Genomic DNA, 20,978 nt, shown 5'->3' on the forward strand with positions numbered 1-20,978 from the left:
GATTGCAGCATTTTTACAGCGTGTCCTGCCCCGTCGCAATTGTAAACTTACCCACGGTCACTGCCATGGGAATTAATGGGAGCATCCTGATTGGACAGAGCATGGGATGTAGCGTGCTCTGATTAATCAGAGTCCTTCCAATTATTTCTATGGCAGTGACCACGAATTACCAGCAAGTTGTGATTTTGAAAAATTTTGTAGGTTGCAAACAGTTCTTGCCCCTTAATAAATAGGGTCCTTGTTGGAATTAAACCCATTACCCTAGTGCTATGAAGTAGCAATGTTAGCCACTGTGCTGCTGTTGTGTTTAATTATAATTACTCATGACAAATGTAGAATTATGTCCTTCAGCTCCTGGGGACATCTATCCTCTAATACTGAAAATAGGTGATCATCATTTGCCAGTAGTCAATGGAGTGTGTGCCCTGCTGTGTGTCATTACTGGACATGTTTACTGCTTTTCCTCTACCATTGCCCAGTGAGCAGTCTATAGTCGAGCCATGTTTTCAGTGCGTCGCTCCATTTCAGCTAAACTTCTAGAGAAAATGCAATTTAAACCATCCTTACGGAATTCCACCGTCAGCTTGAAACTGCTTTGTCAATAGGCTTACTTTACTGAAGATCAATATGCCCTATTTTGGCGAGTGATTTAAAGAGTCATTCTCCTCCTGCTCAGTACTACTGTTCTTCTCTATGAGATTAATGGCTGCATGCAAAGCTTGTCACTTTTATCTGATAGATGCTCATTAGATTAACAACGGGGTGTAAATTTGTCTGCAGAGTGATTATTTTACATTTAGCTCAGGAATATTATTTACAACGTGTCTGTCTGGGGAAAGAAAGGGTCTCTGCAGAGAACAAAGCATCCATATTTATACATTCCCTTCCTCCACAGTCTTGTATGAAGATAGAGGGTTTTATTTTTATTATTTTTTTTTTTTTCTTCGTTTGGTTTTGTTTAAAATGGAATTTGTCTAAAAGTAATTTGGAATAAAGGAGGTTTTTAGAAAGATTCTGGTTCACAGAAATCTGAATCTCAATTCACCTGCAATGTGTGGATTAAAAATATCATTTAGCCCCCTGTGATGGTTGTGTAACTTGTATCAGATTTTGAGGGGGTGTTACTTATGTGTTTGGACAGCGGAAATGATCATATTAGAAAAAAATAGTTACTGGTTTAGTCTGATGATGATAAATGCTGTATTAGGACAGATTACGTTAAGGGGTTTCTCTTTAAGCTTAAAAATGCTTTTCTTTAATCTGGGTTTGGTCCTCTCATATACTACACTATGAAAGCTTAATTCTGGTCCTCACCATCACCTTGACATGTATTGTCTGACCTGCTTCCAGCAGTTGGCCAATAGCACCGCCTGCTTCTGTTATCTAAAGCTGGGTATACACTGGGTGATGTATCGGCCGTTGAATCGAATGGTCAATATATGGAAAGCGAGTCGGCGGGTGTGCGCCCGATATGTCTGAACGATGTTTCCAGACACATCGCCTCTGTTCTGCAGCACAGCAGATGGCCGATATATCTGCAGATCTATTGGTGCATCTTGCTGTGTTTATGGGTGGTCAGCCGACCGCCCGTGTACTTGCTGCTGCGACCGCTGATGATTGACATCTCAGCAGGAAGAGCAAAATCGAAGGCCAGCCCAGATGTGATGTCTGCACCGACACATCAATCGGTAAGTGTGTGTAGCTTACCTGATTGGCTGCTCTGTCGGGTCGCCGGTCTCATAACTACATCGCTTATAAATGTGTGTGAGTAACTAGTCTTCAATGAAAAAATTGTAAATTGTTTAAACTAAAATACTATTTTACTTTTAAAAGCAGTTTTATTTAAAGACTTGAGTAAAATCAGAGTTGAGCATCTAAACCGTAGCATTCGTCCTTTGAGGGGTTATGATGATGCAATGTGAATACAGCTCCTCCTGATCTTTTACAAGCAGTTTGGTGCTTTTGCAAAACTACATCAGATAAAAGTGTCTTTGATGGAATGTCGCTCTACATATATAAAATCTCAAACAGCGTGTGTTGTATGATTGATACAACCCCTAAGAGTCCTGTTAGTTGTATTATAACCGGTTGTCTAATGATCTGAGTCACTAATGTCTTTTTAAGATGTTCTAGTTCACATTTATGTTTCTCCTTGGAGAGATCGGCGCTGTGACTAGCATGCCCGGCTGAGAGGAGACGGATCTTTGCAGGACAGATCATTATCCAGGCTGTGTGATTGTAACAAGTGTCATTCCTGCTGATTATGCGTCTCCCCACTGTGCGGGGGCTGCAGGAGATCTCCTGAGGACCTGCGGGTGCCTGCAGCAATTCCCCCCTGCGTCTTTCTCTCCACCACCCCGGCCATGCCAGTCACCTTAGCAACGCATCCATAACGAAGATCTGAGTATAGGCTGCAAGAACTGAGTCACAGGGGTGAGGGGTATATTGTTGAACTATTGTAATATCTTACATCTCCAGGTATAAACAATATAATACTGGCATTTTTTTGGATATAACAATGTAAATCCATTAACATGATCTATTTCTTAGCTCACTGGAATTTTAAGTGCCAGGGACCAATTCATCAACACTAAAATAACTTTTTAAGGACATTTTCCTTATATAACGTTATTTTAGTATTCATGAAGAGACTTAACACATGAGATATCACTGCATTAATTTCCACATTCCCCATACATTAGTATGGGGATATGGAAATTGTGGTATTCATCAAATTCCAAAAATTATGTATTTTCGGAATTTGATGGAGTTACTATTCGCCACTTTGAGGTGACGAATAGCAGGTAACACTTACCTGTGTCAGCGTGGGCAGGTCCCCCGGCGTCTCCCTGCGGCGCTCTGGTCTCTCCTCTGGCTCCGTCTGCTATGCTGTCATGTGCTCTCCAAGCAGAACACAATAAAGTTTAGAAAAAAAAAAACACTTTTTTTTTTTTCCCCCTAAACAGTAGTGTGTGCTGTTGGGAGACCACATGACAGCATAGCAGGCAGAGGCTGCTGCGCGGGCAGGTAAGTGCTAGACGGGGGGCAGGTGAGCGGAGGGGACACACACACACAAATTTAACGCATCTGTAGGTAGTGCTGCGCATGTGCTGGTTTTACAGATGTAACAGCGCATGCGTAGCACTGTTTCCAGCTGCGATAATGTAGAGCAGGCACGGATAACTATCTATGTTCCGAAAAGCTGTCATCGCAAAAATGACAGCTTTTCGGAATAGATAGCTATAGGGAGGAGGAATGATGAATTCCTCCAGTAATTAGGTAGAACTCCATGCGAGTTCTAAAGCCAATTACCTCCAGGGAAAGTTTAGGTATGATGAATAGGCCCCTCAGTCACATACATAAGTATTCAATATGCTGAAAAGTAGGGAGATATATATATTTGCTATAATGCAGCGGGCATCAGTTGCAAGGTATTACTCTGCCTTGCATCATCTAGCTTCTATTTCTGTAGCAGGGATAGGCTGTTAGTAGGTGTGAGTGATCTGCAAACTGGCAGGTAACTGGGAACCATTCTCCTTTTGACTACTTGGATGTAACTGTATCACAGCTTTCCTAGAAGATTTTGTTTTCCATACCTCATATACAAGGCTTTGCAGCTGAACAGTCCTAGAGCATGTTCCTCAGGAATGGGGTTGTAGCCAGGCTGTGCTGTGCAAGTATTGTTTAATATCCAGATGAGCCGTGAATGGGTGTTCTCTGTAGGCACATTGCACCACATGTGTACAGCACAGAGCATACTTAGTAAGGTGCAGAATGTGACTGGCTCCTCTGGTGAGTACTGTCCATTAGATATTTATAGACGGCACGACTGGGATTCTTGCTGGCCAGCAGGTATTGATGGGGGTTATGAGTATTTCTACTTTGGCTGGTAACTTTTTTTTTTTTTTGTTAATAGGCTGCAGTAAAGTGAATGTTCGCCAGGTATATTAAATAATTTATAACCTTTAATTTCATCTTACAGCTGTTTTTACTCGTGTTCTGTGACAAAAATTGAATTACTTTTAGTGTGAGCTATATTTAAAACCATGATGAAGTCACCACACTTGTCCTCGTATCGCCTGTGCTGCTTGGGTATACCAGGCGAGTGCTGGCTGCACTGATTACATGGAAGGAGGCTGGCATTCTGCAAGTTGCTGGGGAGTATCTTGCAGTCAGAAGGCTGCACACAGATCTGAATTCAATTAGGGTTGAGACCAATTAGTTTGCATTTGTATTCACATTTCACAGTGGAATGTTTCTCTCCTCCCTGCATTTCTCATCTGAGAGCGGGAGAAAAAGTGGCAGCCAGCGCTGTGTGTGGCCTCTGTTAGGTGGTGAGTAGGTGGAGGACTTCTGCCCACAGGGTATAGGGATAGTTCCTTGATCTGTACATGCGAGTGCATATAAAGTTAATTGTGCTAGTGATGTCAGTCTGTTGAGGCAGCTGACGTGTAGCGTCTGCTTAGAGACTGTTATACAGGTTTACTGAGTGACTGTGTAAAAGACTAGAAATCATATGACTTATGTATAGTGAACAGTCATGTGATTTATGTGACAGTGGTGCACTATGTATGATGGTCATACGGCCATTGACAATCTGCACAGCTGTGTATTTCTCTTATCCCAGCGAAGCAAACTATGTTCCTTATATTGTCAGTGGCACAGTGGTTAGCATTGCTGCCCTACAGTGCTGGGACCATATGGTCAGTTTCAATTAGGGCACAATCTATGTAGAATACATACTGTATATTCCCACCACGTTTACACTGTAAGGGACATATGTCTTATCTATGTGCTGTGTGTATCTAGGGCTGTGTATATGAGGGGTATAGGTCTGTTATCCATGTGCTGTGTATACGAGGGGTATAGGTCTGTTATCCATGTGCTGTGTATACGAGGGGTATAGGTCTGTTATTCATGTGCTGTGTATACGAGGGGTATAGGTCTGTTATCCATGTGCTGTGTATACGAGGAGTATAGGTCTGTTATCCATGTGCTGTGTATATGAGGGGTATAGGTCTGTTATCCATGTGCTGTGTATACGAGGGGTATAGGTCTGTTATCCATGTGCTGTGTATACGACGGGTATAGGTCTGTTATCCATGTGCTGTGTATATGAGGGGTATAGGTCTGTTATCCATGTGCTGTGTATATGAGGGGTATAGGTCTGTTATCCATGTGCTGTGTATATGAGGGGTATAGGTCTGTTATCCATGTGCTGTGTATACGAGGGGTATAGGTCTGTTAACCATGTGCTGTGTATACGACGGGTATAGGTCTGTTATCCATGTGCTGTGTATGGAATCTGTGACGCCTGTTATGAGACCCCTGTTTTGATCACACAGTCGGGAAGCTGGCGGTCGGCGTTTAGACCGTCGGCTTCCTGACTGCATCCCGCTGTGTATATGAGGGGTATAGGTCTGTTATCCATGTGCTGTGTATACGAGGGGTATAGGTCTGTTATCCATGTGCTGTGTATACGAGGGGTATAGGTCTGTTATCCATGTGCTGTGTATACGACGGGTATAGGTCTGTTATCCATGTGCTGTGTATACGAGGGGTATAGGTCTGTTATCCATGTGCTGTGTATACGAGGGGTATAGGTCTGTTATCCATGTGCTGTGTATACGACGGGTATAGGTCTGTTATCCATGTGCTGTGTATATGAGGGGTATAGGTCTGTTATCCATGTGCTGTGTATACGAGGGGTATAGGTCTGTTATCCATGTGCTGTGTATACGACGGGTATAGGTCTGTTATCCATGTGCTGTGTATATGAGGGGTATAGGTCTGTTATCCATGTGCTGTGTATATGAGGGGTATAGGTCTGTTATCCATGTGCTGTGTATACGAGGGGTATAGGTCTGTTATCCATGTGCTGTGTATGGAATCTGTGACGCCTGTTATTAGACCCCTGTTTTGATCACACAGTCGGGAAGCTGGCGGTCGGCGTTTAGACCGTCGGCTTCCTGACTGCATCCCGCTGTGTATATGAGGGGTATAGGTCTGTTATCCATGTGCTGTGTATACGAGGGGTATAGGTCTGTTATCCATGTGCTGTGTATACGAGGGGTATAGGTCTGTTATCCATGTGCTGTGTATACGAGGGGTATAGGTCTGTTATCCATGTGCTGTGTATACGACGGGTATAGGTCTGTTATCCATGTGCTATGTATACGAGGGGTATAGGTCTGTTATCCATGTGCTGTGTATATGAGGGGTATAGGTCTGTTATCCATGTGCTGTGTATGGAATCTGTGACGCCTGTTATTAGACCTCTGTTTTTATCACACAGTCGGGAAGCTGGCGGTCGGCGTTTAGACCGTCGGCTTCCTGACTGCATCCCGCTGTGTATATGAGGGGTATAGGTCTGTTATCCATGTGCTGTGTATGGAATCTGTGACGCCTGTTATTAGACCTCTGTTTTGATCACACAGTCGGGAAGCTGGCGGTCGGCGTTTAGACCGTCGGCTTCCTGACTGCATCCCGCTGTGTATATGAGGGGTATAGGTCTGTTATCCATGTGCTGTGTATGGAATCTGTGACGCCTGTTATTAGACCTCTGTTTTGATCACACAGTCGGGAAGCTGGCGGTCGGCGTTTAGACCGTCGGCTTCCTGACTGCATCCCGCTGTGTATATGAGGGGTATAGGTCTGTTATCCATGTGCTGTGTATACGAGGGGTATAGGTCTGTTATCCATGTGCTGTGTATACGAGGGGTATAGGTTTGTTAACTAGTGTTCCCTCTAGCTCCGGCGGCAGGCAGGGCACCGGAGCTAGAGAGGGCAATGTTGTGCACGCGCCGAAGGTGCGCGTGCGCCCGAAAAAGGGGGCGTGGTTACGAAAAGGGGGCGTGTCTATAAGACGCGTCCCCTTTTCGTCATACATGGGGGCGTGCCCGGCGCTTACGGACATGCCTGGCAGCCCCCAAGCGCTGCAGAAAGGGAGAATAGACGCCGGGTGCATGCGCCCGATGTCTATTCTCCGGCGGTGACCGGGTCACCGCATGTTTGTCCACCCGCGGGACACTGCGTCCCGCGGGTGAGAACGGCTCCCGCAGGCTGTTAGGGCAGGGAGCTTTTTGCCCTCCTCCTGGAGGGCAGGGTGCTTTTTGCCCTCCAGAAGGAGGGCAGGGCGCCGCGCCCCGCTAAAACAGCCTAGCGGGAACACTATGTTAACCATGTGCTGTGTATACGACTGGTATAGGTCTGTTATCCATGTGCTGTGTATGGAATCTGTGACGCCTGTTATTAGACCCCTGTTTTGATCACACAGTCGGGAAGCTGGCGGTCGGCGTTTAGACCGTCGGCTTCCTGACTGCATCCCGCTGTGTATATGAGGGGTATAGGTCTGTTATCCATGTGCTATGTATATGAGGGGTATAGGTCTGTTATCCCATGTGCTGGTATGTAGGCAGAACTTCCTGCTGCTTGTTATATTTCTATATACTGTGTAAGTCTGAAGGCTATAGGTCTTCTGGTGTGTGTGTGTGTGTGTTTGTGTGTGTGTGGGGGGATTCTGTTAATGCGTGTGGGGCTGTATAGAGAAGACATGAGGGCTGCAGGACTTATATAGATGTGCGGTGTGTGTGTGTGTGTGTGTGTAGTGAGCTGCATGCTTATTGAGGCAGAGCTACGTGAACAGGTGTGTACGTGTTGTGATTCAGATGGATGGTGCTGTGTATTGTGCTGACAACCCTGCGAGAGGCTGATTTAATAGACACGGCTCTCGCTGTCTTATCGCGTCTGTCCAGTAATCCTGCTACTGACATGGAGCATTTAGTCAGCTGTTGCTGCATCTATTGGCTTAACTTTATCATTTTACAGATTTAACAACACAACCTTCAGTGTGCAGTGCTCTGTGGGGGACGGCTTACCATTTCCTTTTTTATTGTGAAATATACATTTTACTGCATGTTTTTGAATTGAATGTAATTCTCTTGCTATTTAAATGAGAGGATCTGCAACAGTTTCTCCTGCTGATTTTAATGATGCTTCTTTGGAAATCCCTAACATTTGAGGACAGTCATTAACAGTGTTTTAAAAAGGGTAATTCCCCTTTGTGAATCCCCTGCTAGTTAGGTGCTGTGTCACCCCATACACCCTGTGGGTTCATGTGGCCCATTTTCACTAATGCCCCTCTATTCACCCTGCTATTGGACTTGGCTGCACACGAACTGTTGAGGTCCCTGAGGCTAATTAGGAGGGGTTTCCCAAAGGGAATACTAATGTTTAACAAAGGACTGGAAGTGCTGGTTTTTATAGGACTTTAATTATTGCAAGTGTCACATTGTGGATTACATATTCCCCAATGACTTTTAATAGTGACAATACTAATATGTATAGTCTAATTTGAATTCCTTTAATTCTGTCTCCTGGTCTTCAATTAAACTTTCGCAGTTAATAATTTCATTTCTATTTTGTTTCTCCTAAAGGTATGGTCTGAACATGCGTTGCTTGGCAGCTCGGGTCAACTATAAGACACTAATCTTCATCTGCTCCCTCTTCACCCTGGTGACAGTGTTGCTGTGGAACAAATGCTCCTCCAATGACCATATTTCCACCCTGCCATGGGCACCAGAAGCAGGTCTGCGAGTTGACAGTCTGGAGAAGAGGTCAGCAGCTTCGGAAAGTAATGCAGCCCATGGCCAGCCCAGATCTGAGGAGGCCTCCCCCCAGGAGCAGCAGAAGGCACCACCTCTGGTGGGCAGTAAGGGAACAGGACAGAAGTATGAGGAGATAGACTGTGTGATCAATGACGATCAGAGCGTGCATTGCAGGAGAGAGGGAAATGAGGTCTACATGCCCTTTTCCTGGATGGAAAAGTATTTCGAGGTGTATGGAAAGATTGCTCAATATGATGGCTTTGAAAGATTTGAATTTTCCCACAGCTACTCCAAAGTATATGCACAGCGAGGTCCATACCATCCCGATGGGGTCTTCATGTCCTTTGAGGGTTATAATGTAGAAGTCAGAGACCGGGTAAAGTGCATCAGTGGAATAGAGGGTAAGTTGTTTGATGATATTGACTGTGTGGGACTGGCCTTTCCCATAAAATTGGATGCCCCTGTACGTCTATTGATTTGATACAGTCATATGATGTAGTTGTTGAATTAATACCTGGTTTACAATGATGAGGACCAAGTTGTTCTTTGTAATGGCCACATACATACAGTATATGTTGGATATGCATGTTACAGGACATATGCATGTTAAAAACACATTTACTCCTTTTAGAAATGCCAACACCTGATGTACAGAGCTGATTGCTGTGGACTGTTTCATCAGGCCTGTCCCTCATGCAACGGCTTCATTTCAGCAATGTTAAGAAAAGTCAGAGCACAGATGTTGGGACTTTCAGATAGTGTGACGTGCCTGAAGTGAAGCGGCGCCATGTTTGGTTAGTGGGCTGACCCAATATTACAAACCATATTGCACCACACTTCTGTGTATTGGTCATTCCTCTCTTCTGAAATTTAGAAACTGGTGCAATTCCTTAAATGAATGACTTTCAGCATTGACAGGTTAATGCTCATCCCTGTATGAATAGAAAGCGACACTTCCAGCAGAGGGGTGAGACGTTTGATCTATTAATTGACTCACTACTGCGGTCTTTGATTGGGCCTGTTGCCTTAGGCACAGTGGAAGAAGCCATTTTGTGAACTAAACCTGTAAGACATCACTAAGGCCTGGACAGGCACTGCCAGCTTACTTCCACAATGCAGCTGCTTCATTAGTCGCATTGCTTTCAGTGTCGGAAGGATTAGTGAATAGTTGAGTACAGATTATGGGGCTTTTACCAGTGAGTGAGTTATTTATTACATGTTGATGATTGACTTTGTGTATTAGTGCAATATGTTCTGAAAATGGAAATGCTGGAAGCTTCCTAAACAAATGATCAGTGTTCTGTATCTGTCCTTTCTTCTCAGGGGTCCCTTTATCCACCCAGTGGGGTCCACAGGGGTACTTCTACCCAATCCAGATTGCCCAGTACGGACTGAGTCACTACAGCAAGAACCTGACAGAGAAGGCCCCCCATGTGGAGGGGTATGAGAGGGCAGATGAGAGTAATGAAGGTGTCCTGGGCTTGTGGACTGTGCCTAAGGGGGCTTCTGTCACCACAGTTTATGATAAGACAAGAGGCAGCCATGTCAGACACTTGGTTGTGCCAGGTGAGTGAAGATGACAATTGAAGCTGTTGTTAAATAGTATATTGGGTAGACTCATACACCAGTGACCAGTTGCCATGTTCATTCAAACAATACACCAATAGGCTATAGTCCAGAATACTTGTGGCCCGATAACCAACTTGAAATCTTTTTTGTGTATTGTGTGTGGGGTTTTGCTTGAGGGGAATTCATTGAAATTGTAACTTTTTTGAAGACATTAAACCATTCTAGGGCAGTTTCAAGCTTGACTCCATTGTTTTACTAATGTTTGTCTCACTCTGTTACTCACTCCTCTTGGGCACGGAGAAGGTTGCCCAAATTCGTGAAGGCTCTGCTCAGATAGCCTACAGCCTGTGGCACAGGCTACGTAACACAAAAAGGTTGCAGAACCTTACACCACCTCTAAAAAAAAAAAAAAAAATTCATACAAAATTAAAAACTAAAATGGTGAAAAATAATTAAAAAAAAAGCTTAACAGATGTTAGGTTATGACTGAGCAGACCATGATAAAAAATAAACTGTTTTCTTGGGGATTGGTACGGGATGCGGTAATAATCCTGACTGCTAGGATTCCAGTGAGTCGAATGCCGGCGCCGGAATCCCGACCGTAAGTACTGGAGTTAGGGGGAGGATTAGGTTTAGGCTGTGCGGAGTCGGGGAGGGGGTTAGTATAGGCTTACCTGGAGGCGTCGGCATTGTAACCTGGTCGGGATGCCGGCGTCGGGATTCTGACTGCCAGGATCCCGAGCGTCTGCATCCCATACACATCCCACTGAACGTATCCCGCTTCTTGCCTGAGAATCTTTATGAAATAATGAACTAATCTTCAGATGTTCTTAAACCAGATTCTTAATACTGTGTCAGATACAAATTCAAGTTCAGCCTCCAACCACATAAGGCCTTGGGCAACAGGGCAGATGCATAGAGTGCAGTATAAATGTTTGTGGTGGGCTTATGAAACAGAGAATTATTTAATGTATTCAGCACTTGGCTGGGAGAAGTTCCCCTATAAGAGTTTTCTTGTCTCCAGCGCTTTGTGTACACATTGGCATGTTCCCTGCTCCCTGCATGGAGGCAGAGCTGTATTCAGGTCCTTGATTGGTTACTGACAGCCCAATTTGTCAGCTGTGTGATGAGTCTACCATGCATTAATTAGCAGAGTAGAAGGGGGGAGCCCCTCCTCCAAGTTTATCCAAGGGCTTATCTGGAAGGTGATGACAAAAGTGACTTCATTGTCTCCTGAAGTGATTGACTCGTTAATCCTAATGGGTATTGATTAGCGAAGCGCAGTACGTTAAAAGCTTGTTAAAGAGGCTGAGATGGGGAAAACCTTATTCGTAGGGCTCAATAGATGAGACTTGAGAGGAAGATAACTGGACAATCTTTTGAGGGCTTTAAAATAGCATTTTTTCCAGGCATTTGTGTCCTGTTACTTGCTTATGGACTACATGTGGTGCAACTCATTTTTGCAGTGTCTAGGGTATTTATCACCCAGTATTTCCCTCCCCCCGCTCACTAGAAAGCGACCATTCAAGCTATAACCCCCTTACCGCATTATTTACCATGTCGGATACTTCCTTGTCCCACTTTCCATCAGTGTTCATAGCCGTAATCTCGCCTGTATCTCTGTATAAAGACATTCTATTAGTAATAATTGTTATGCAGGAGTGCCCATACTCGAAAAAGTAAGGCGCCTATACCGGACACAAAGGACATAAACAATTCGCTGCTATAATTGTGTTTTAATGTATAAAAAATGGTTTATTAAATTAAACCCTTCTGATAAAAAGTTGTCACTTTAAATATCAATTTGTACAATTGATAATCCTACACAACAAATCCGCGTCTCTCAGCCTTCCTGTTAATAGGAAGAATATCTGTCTACATGTGTCATTAAGATGTTCACTCCATTAGCTACTTCTGTAAATATGATCTACACATAAGCTCTATAATAGGCTATTATTCAAGGCGATGTTCATTAGTTACTTAGTAGCATATGTATCAATTTGTAACTCCTTGTTAGACAAAAGTATCCACACGTTGCCAGTCCTTATAATAGAATCCAGTAGAGATTATTTAAATAACAAGTTGCTGCTCCATAGTAAAAAGTTCCAGCGTGTCTAGCAAGCGGCTAGACACGATGTGACCGTCAGCCGTGGGAGCTTCGCTCCGTGGGAGACTGTGTGCACAGAGTCCGATTATGCAGCTAGAGAGGTTATGTCCCGGAGACAGCAGCAGTAGTTGGTATGCATATTAGGAGCCTGCAACGTCCGAGCAGTAATTCCCAGCAGCGGAGTGGCAAGAATGTTGAAAGTAAAAAGCTATACACAGTCTTTTCTCCTGCAGTGATGGAGAGCACATGTACAGACCGGTTCAGGTACACCCTTAACGCGTTTCTTTCTTTCTCCATGAGAATTCCTTCTGAAGATATTCTCATGGAGAAAGAAATGCGTTAAGGGTGTACGTGCTAATCTGCATACCAACTACTGATGCTGTCTCTGGGACATGAACTATCTAACTGCTTAATCGGACTCTGTGCCCAGTCTCCCACGTAGCGAGGCTCCCGTCGCTGACTGTCACATCAGGTGAGCAGTCATCTCTGCAAATAGCAGGCTTATTACCAACACTAGTCATGGATCGCTGAGGTGGCTAGATAGCATGCTACCTTGATCTATTGAATGGTGTAGACATTAGAGCAAGGCTTGACAAATCCCAGGGGCCAGATCGCCATGGTTACCAGATTTTGCAGTGAGAGAGGAAGCAGATCCTCATCAGCTCCCGCGAAGATTCGTGCATATAGTACTGCGGCGTTCATTTCATGCACAGGAATGCATGTGCTGAGTGTCTCCTGCGGTGACTGCTGTGCCTGTGTCCGTCCCGGCCTGCGCTGACTCCTCCTGTCCATCCTGGCCTGCTCTGACGACTCCTCTCCATCCTGGCCTGCTCTGATACCTGCTGTCTGTCTCAGTCTATGCTGATCCTCCTGTACGTCCCGGCTGTCTACTGTCTCCTATCTCTGGCTGTATAGAGCTCTCCGGTAATAGGGTCTATGCATGGCCAGGGATTGCGGAGCAGCTTCAGAGGGATAGTGGTGTGACCACGAGGGGGGGGGGGGGGGGTGTTCTGTTGTACTTTCTGGCACCATTGTTTTATATGAAATGTGGTCCGTTATTACTGGAGGGTGGGGGATGGAGCAGAGGAGCTGTGTAGAGCAGTGAGGGGGCCTCCATGTTACTGTATTCATTCAACTGTGACCATTTTGTGGACTAGTATAGTGTGTATAACTGTTGCATAACACACACAGCTGTGCTCCTCAATCACTCCTGTAATTTTTTTGGGGGGGAAAGTGATCTGGCTCCTACACTTTCATCCTGGCTCCTAGAGTTTAGAAAAATTAGTCAAGCCTTGCATTAGAGGCATATTGTACAGCCGCTTGCTGGACACGCTTGAACTTTTTACTATGAAGTAGCAGCTTGTTGTTTAAATAATCTCTACTGGAGTCTATGATAAGGACTGGCAACGTGTGGATACTTTTGCCTAACAAGGAGTTACAAATTAATATATATGCTACTAAGTAACTAATGAACATAGTAACCTATTATAGAGCCTATGTGTAGATCATATTTACAGAAGTAGCTAATGGAGTTAACATTTTATTGACACATGTAGACCAATATTCTTCCTAGTAACATGAAGGCTGAGAGATGGGGATTTGTTGTGTATGTTTAAATATCACCTATAGAATAAAATATTCCCTTTGTACAATTGATAAAGTGACAACTTTTTTATCAGAAGGGTTTAATTTAATAAAACATTTTTTAAACATAATTTATTATATCGGCGAATTGTTTGTCCATTATAGGCCTATAGGTGCCTTCCTTTTTCGAATATATTTACAGTTAATATATGTTTAAGGTACTGGTGGAACCCTAGGAGAGCTGCCTGCCGAGATCAGCTATTTATAGATGGGCGCCCGGTAACTATTTCATTGTCTAGACCCAGGAGTGCCCATACTGCCTGCTTCTTGGCTGATGGCAAAAGTACTTCTAAACCGCGGCATCCCAACAGTCAGTCAGAATCCCGACAGGATTAGGTAAGTATCCTAACCCCTCCCTTCCCCTGCAGTCTAAAGCCGGGTACAAACTAGACAATATGTCGTCCGATCAGATATGGATCGGAGCAACATATAGAGTACATAGTCCAGTGTGTACCCATGGTATGCGGGTTCCCGCGGGCTGTTAGCAACATCCCCCGTTGGCCCTACTGCTGGTCCGATGGGGGATGTAGTTAGCAATGCATGGCGCGTCCCTCTGTTGGACCCAGCATCTGGGTCTCGGGCTGGGTACATATCTAACGTGTACCCAGCTTTACTCTAAGCAGCCTGCCCCTAACCTGAATACTTGCCGCCTGGATGCCAATTACATCCCCTTTTGAATGTACATCGCTGATAAAGGGGCTAGCTAAAACCTGAAAATAAGTTTTATATATATATATATATATATATATATATTAATATAATATAATGCTGGTGTATTTCCCCCTCTAAATGTATTACTGGTGTAATTTTACTCCTCTCTTACAAGTCTTTCTGTTTTCTTTTACCTTTCGGACAGAAAATTCGGAGGGTGCTTTGCTAACGCTGGGTAACTCAAGAGACTTTATCTTGTCTCTCGACTTGAAGTTCCTGACCAATGGCAGTATCTCTGTGGTGTTGGAGACCACTGAGAAGAATCAGTTGTTCACTGTACACTACGTGACCAATACACAGCTGATCACTTTCCATAACCATGACATCTATTACGGGATTGGACCCCGGACCTCCTGGAGCACACTGACTCGAGATCTTTTGACTGATTTAAAGAAGGGAGTGGGACTATCCAACACAAAAGCTGTTCGTCAGACTAAGATCATGCCGAAAAAGGTTGTCCGTCTTGTGGTAAGGGGCAGTGTTTTTTTGGATAATGTCACTATCTCAACTACTTCCCACACAGCTGCCTTCTTCGCTGCCAGTGATTGGCTGGTGAGGAATCAAGACGCCAAGGGTGGCTGGCCAATTATGGTGACCCGAAAGCTGGGGGAGGGGTTTAAATCTCTGGAACCGGGTTGGTACTCTGCTATGGCCCAAGGACAGGCAATATCTACACTGGTCCGTGCCTACCTGCTCACCAAGGAGCAAGTCTATCTGGACTCTGCACTCAAAGCGACTGCTCCTTTCAAATTGCCCTCAGAAAAGCATGGCGTGAAAGCTGTGTTTATGAACAAGTATGACTGGTATGAGGAATACCCTACTACACCTAGCTCCTTTGTCTTAAATGGCTTCATTTATGCTCTGCTCGGTCTCTACGATCTTAAAGAGACTGCTGGAGAGAAGCAAGGCAAAGAGGCATGGCTGCTATATGAGCGAGGAATGGAATCACTCCGCGCCATGTTGCCTCTTTATGACACAGGTTCTGGAAGCATTTATGACTTAAGGCACTTCATGCTAGGCACTGCCCCTAACCTTGCCCGTTGGGACTATCACACTACCCATATTAATCAACTGCAGCTTCTTGCGAGCGTGGATGGGTCTCCGATATTTAGAGACATTGTGCGTCGTTGGAAGTCCTATTTAAAAGGAGGCAGGGCAAAGCATAACTAGAGGGGCAAACCCGAAACCAAAGGCTGTCGGTAAAACAGATGCCCAGGTCCATCTTATCCCTTCTGTCTCCTTCATGCTTTGCAGGTGGTGGTGAACTCTCCACCTGCTATTACTACAGTACAACACCCAGCGGTCTCTTCAATGGAAGCAATTGGCAGAGTAATCTGGGAACTGTGCTTCAACAGTCATGTTTGGCATAGCTTCTCTCTAATGTGTGTTAAACATACTAGTGTTTTATTTAATATTAGTTTGTGCTTGGGAAGCTGGAACCAGATTTAAACAAATTATAGGGTTGGTCTTAAACTAGGATGGTTTCTAATTCCATTCTGTGCCTTCTGTCCTTAAGATGTCATAGAAGCAGAGGGAGCAACTTTTGAAATTACATTAGGATAAAATTCCTAGTGGAAACCCTACATTATCTGTCAATGGGACTGGAGTGGTTGGGGAAATATATTCCCAGTATAGATTATATATTGTGTTGACAATCATACAAGTTAGCTAGTTATCTTTCAATGACATCACGGACTGAAACGTGCAGTGCTCCTATACCCTTTAACTTTTTTTTTTTTTCTCTCCATATGCCAACTAATATTAGCAAAATACTAGGACTATACTATTCCTGTTGAATGCACTTTACTGCCCCTTATGTTACAATAATCCCAATATCTTTAGGGTTCCAAAGATTCTACCCCAAAGCGTGACCTTCTCCCTAACACGGTGCTAAGCGTGTTTCTGTTAAACAAGTCTAATATTCACTTTAGATCCAGTTTTAAAATACATAGTTTTTATACCTGCCAAAAGAAAGCAGAATAATTTTATACATGAAATCGCTTATATTCTGTATTACAAATGTTTCTGTTTAAAAAGAGATTTATGCGAATAACTCTTTGCAATCACCACTCCCACCCCTCAGCTTGCCTGCTGAACACTGTGACAGTGATGTTAACATGTCGGTACTACCAGTTGCAGTTTCCATAAGCTTCCTCTCAAAGTATTTTGTGTTTAATCCTACAGAGTGCGGAGAGTGTGCTATTTTGTTTAGTCTATTAAATATAGGATAAGCAAAGAGTCCGTTAATTTAGCCCCTTTTGGGGGTCCATTTTTTATTTCTATGTTACTGCATGGTCCTTGTCTGGGATTCTTGTGGTTTTGTCAACAGACATTACACAAGGTTTCATATGTTTAAATGTCTATTGTGTGTGCGCACCTGACTGGTGTTATGTAGAAGGTGATTTTATGGCCCTACACGCACACTGTGACCCTTCTACTCAACATGGTGGCCACCGTGGATACAGTTCAGGCTTAGGCTGAGCAAGCTGATTACTGCAGGCTTCAGCTGGCTACACACTACGATGTGTGTACACAGCAATGGCACAACTTGATGGAACGATATATTGCGTCGACTGTACACACACTGCACAATCTGATGTACGACTGCACAATAGATCGTTACATGCTGCATTTAGCAGAAAGGTGGTGTTCATTGCATTGTCCCATCTGCTGTGCAGCACAGCAAATGGGACGATACGATGAACATCTGCCGTGCATGTGTGATCGGGCGTATGCACTATACGATCCACACAATATCGTTCCGATACGCATCGGAGCCATCTATCATAAGGCAGATCGCTTAGTGTGTACCAAGCATTAGACTAGGGTCAGGAGATGACTGTACACAGGCCAGTAGTGTTCATCTTCCGGCCATATCATGCTCCGTGATAACTTGATTTCGGTCTGTTACCGGGCATAGTGCTAGATATGAGTCAGTAGAGACTGTAATAGTACCGTGGGTGTGGCAAGCATTAGATGTATTTAAAAAAAAAAAAAACATAAGATTTAATATAAAAGACTTATCAAACCTTCTAAACCGTAAAAGTGGAGGTATTGCCCATAGCAATCAATCAAATTATATCTATTATTTATCTAGTACATTCTATAAAATGATAGCTGTAATGTGATTGGTCGCTGTGGTCAACACCTCCCACTTTTGTTCTTTAGAAGTTTTAAGAAATTTCCCCCCCCCCTGGTGTTCCCTGCAAGTTGCTCTATAAAGACAGACACATCCAATGCCCTATATAACAAATATGATACAGGGGACAGGGGTGCACTCTTCCCAAGTACATATTCAACATTTAAAAAGCTGATCCATTCTGTAGGGATGGTGGAGACCAATGGAATAAATGGCTTTCGTGGAGAAGTAAACTACAGTGAGTAGGAACAGGGTAGCAGGTCTGCATTTTATTAAGATTGGGTTCTCCTAAATAGGTGGATGTGTATTTTTAATTTTAGGGGAATCCAAAAATTCATACTGGCTGACTGCTAGTAGGAAGTCTTACAGCAACAACTTGTATGTATGGCTATATATAGCCATTGCAGGACTAACAGAAAAAGTGGGACTATACCAAAAGCTCCTAGCATTAATGACTATACTATTCTACACATACTTAATATATTGTTTTTAATTTGGTATGAGTAATTCCACTTGTATGGTGATTTATTTTATTATGGTGTTTTAACAACACTACAGAGCACCCCCTTTTCTCCTTTTTGTTATCTATATATCTACAAATATTTATTTTTTTAAATTGTTTAATGTTGTGACTTGAAAACTAAAATCCAGAATTTATTTGTGCTTTTGTTTTAACCATTGTCTCCTCTGCTACATATTCTCCTACATTCTCTTGGCCCAGGACATTCTGCTACACTCTCCTGTCTGTTCCAGTTCCACCTCACTGTGTCATCTGGTACATCTCCCATTGCCTCATAGAGCACCTACTGACAACATTTACATGCCTGATAGATTATCAGATTATAATCTGACATCACAGGAGTCTCTCTTGTCACATGCTATATTGGGCCAATTTACCAATATCTGCTTTTATTACAAAGCATGTGTAATCGGCATTCATTTGATCTAAACCAGCCAACCGTAATGGTATGTTACCTGTCTACACTCAGGGGTCTATTTACTAAAGTGTGTTTATATAGAAGTGGAGGTGTTGCCCATAGCAACCAGATTCTAGTTATCCTTTATCTGGCACCTTCTAGAAGAGAATAGCTAAAATCTGATTGGTCGCTATGGGCAACACCTCCACTTCTATAAACCTGCACTTTAGTAAATATACTCCACAGACTCTGTTGGTCTTTCTTTATCATGACATTGTAGGAACATGCTGTAACATTCATGAGCATGCAGCTGAGAACCACACAAATGATGTCTAGTGTCTACGGTTAGTCAGTAGAAAGCAGAGTACCCTAATTGTCGCATTCAGTGAGCCCATGAACATCCTGTGTTCTCCTAGTTATTAATCTGTGAGTTGTCCTATAATAACCTATCTTGCCCAGAGCTAACATTTTCCTTACTGTAACAATAGAGATTGAATAATCAGCAGAACAAAACTAGAGTCATGTGGGTTTGGTGCAATATGAACACTCCCCTGTCTTACTCCTGGCTCAGTGTTAGATTAATTTGCTGGTGAGAAGCCCAAGGAAGAAACTTGCCACCAGTGACTGGGTATATGGATCTGATCTACAGAGCAGGGTATGGGAGCGACACCGCAAACAATACCGGCTACTCCTTACCCACTGGTATTTGAGGGTTCAAACTATGTGTTGTGTTTGTGGATATCACATTCTGACCTTTAGCATATGGGCATATGCCCTGTGTTTGTGAGTGTGTGTGCATATATACAGCATGTGTACACACCTATATATGCAATACTTTGTTTACCGGATCCCTTGTGGTGAGGTGGTCCTTTCCGATCGCTGTATAGACTTTGCATTTTAAGCACAATGTGCACATGATAATTTTATACACAGATTTTTTTGCAGAGAATTAGAAGTACCTGTTGCTATGTTTATATAAATATATAATAAAAAAAAAAACAGGTCAGCGTCATGCTTCAGTAAAGCTGCTTTATAAGATTGTAAAATAAAGTTTTTATCTTCTGAACAGATTGTGGCGTTTGTATTTCTTTCTGCAGTTTATTAATGTAAGGACAAGAGACTGTTTTATGTGTGTGCTGTTACTGCATGGTGACAAGGGCAATCGTGTAGGACTGGCACTGTGCCCCAGAGACATCCGTGCCTTCTCAGAAATGCCTCCCTGCTCTGGCGTCAAAATATTGATTTATTTCCTGATTTTCCAAAAAGCAATTTGTCAGATCGGCACTAAGCAGACTAACGCTTTTGCTGAGATGGATGAGCATCATCTTTGCTTGGTTTGAGGTAGAAATCCCCATAGATTGAGCCCACAGCAGCAGACGACATGTCATGGGATTTCACATACTGAGATATAATAATGACACCTTTATTCACAATAGTAATGTTTGTGTGATTTACATGATCATCTCAAAGTGAATGGTGGAATTCTGACTGCTAAAGAATTCCATAATAAATTAGCTCTTATTTTATTTAAAGGGCCACTTGTACTAGTCTCGTCAATGGGGTACATCTTCTGAAGTTTAGCCTCTGGGACAAAAGCCATTTGTGTAAATCACCTGCCCAGTATTCATTGGTACTGGACTGTAGCAGAGGATAATCTGACAGTGCTAGAAATGTCTCCTCCAGGAGAATCATGCCCATCCAATAAGTAGTCTGCTGTCAGCTTCCCTTGGTACATTCAAGTGAGTACAGGTGACAACTGCATAAATGACGGGCCCTGGGGTTGTAGGCGGAGGGGGATTCCTGCTGATGCATTATTCTGGTGGAAATAAGAGTGTGTAAACAGGCCACCACCAGTAACAAATTATTATAACCTTTTATCATATTACGACTGAAGTTTAGTTTGCATTGTTCCTGTATAATTATTGGCATGCTGCAACCCACTTAGTTACTTTTTTCTTTTAATTTATTATTTTTCGTGCACAAAGGTGTAATGTATATTAAAGGGCTCAGTGGGCTGGAACTGTGCAAAAATGAGCACACACATTAAGGTCTATCTTGCAGTCCCCTTTTAGTTTAGTGCAGTGGCTCCCAAACGTTCTTGGTTCATGGCACCCTTAGTGTGTCAGATTGTTTTATTTTTTTTCACTGCACCTCTAGGTGCCAGCGGGGCCAAACTCTGAAAAGCTTTGCTTTGTATTGTATGGTACAAAGGGGCAGACCGTACTCCCCTCTGCAGGAGATTTCTGTGAGCTCATTAGGCAGTTAGCAACAATTCATACATTTAT

At 43.4% G+C, this 20,978-nt stretch overlaps 1 protein-coding gene across 2 annotated transcripts in view; it reads left to right on the forward strand.

Moving 5' to 3' along the window:
* GLCE (glucuronic acid epimerase) overlaps nt 1-19,759 on the forward strand; it is a 65,351-nt gene extending 45,592 nt beyond the window's left edge. For both annotated transcript variants that reach the window (XM_088452787.1, XM_088452786.1), the window contains exons 2-4: nt 8,436-9,007; nt 9,930-10,172; nt 14,783-19,759. In XM_088452787.1, coding sequence (XP_088308913.1) covers nt 8,449-9,007; nt 9,930-10,172; nt 14,783-15,807 — 1,827 coding nt within the window. In that variant the 5' untranslated portion in view covers nt 8,436-8,448 and the 3' untranslated portion in view covers nt 15,808-19,759. The remainder of the gene's footprint in view (nt 1-8,435; nt 9,008-9,929; nt 10,173-14,782) is intronic.
* The last annotated feature ends 1,219 nt before the right edge of the window (nt 19,760-20,978 follow it).

The sequence above is a fragment of the Taudactylus pleione genome, unplaced genomic scaffold, assembly GCF_031769625.1.
Source record: "Taudactylus pleione unplaced genomic scaffold, aTauple2 ptg000556l, whole genome shotgun sequence".
NCBI lineage: Eukaryota > Metazoa > Chordata > Amphibia > Anura > Myobatrachidae > Taudactylus > Taudactylus pleione.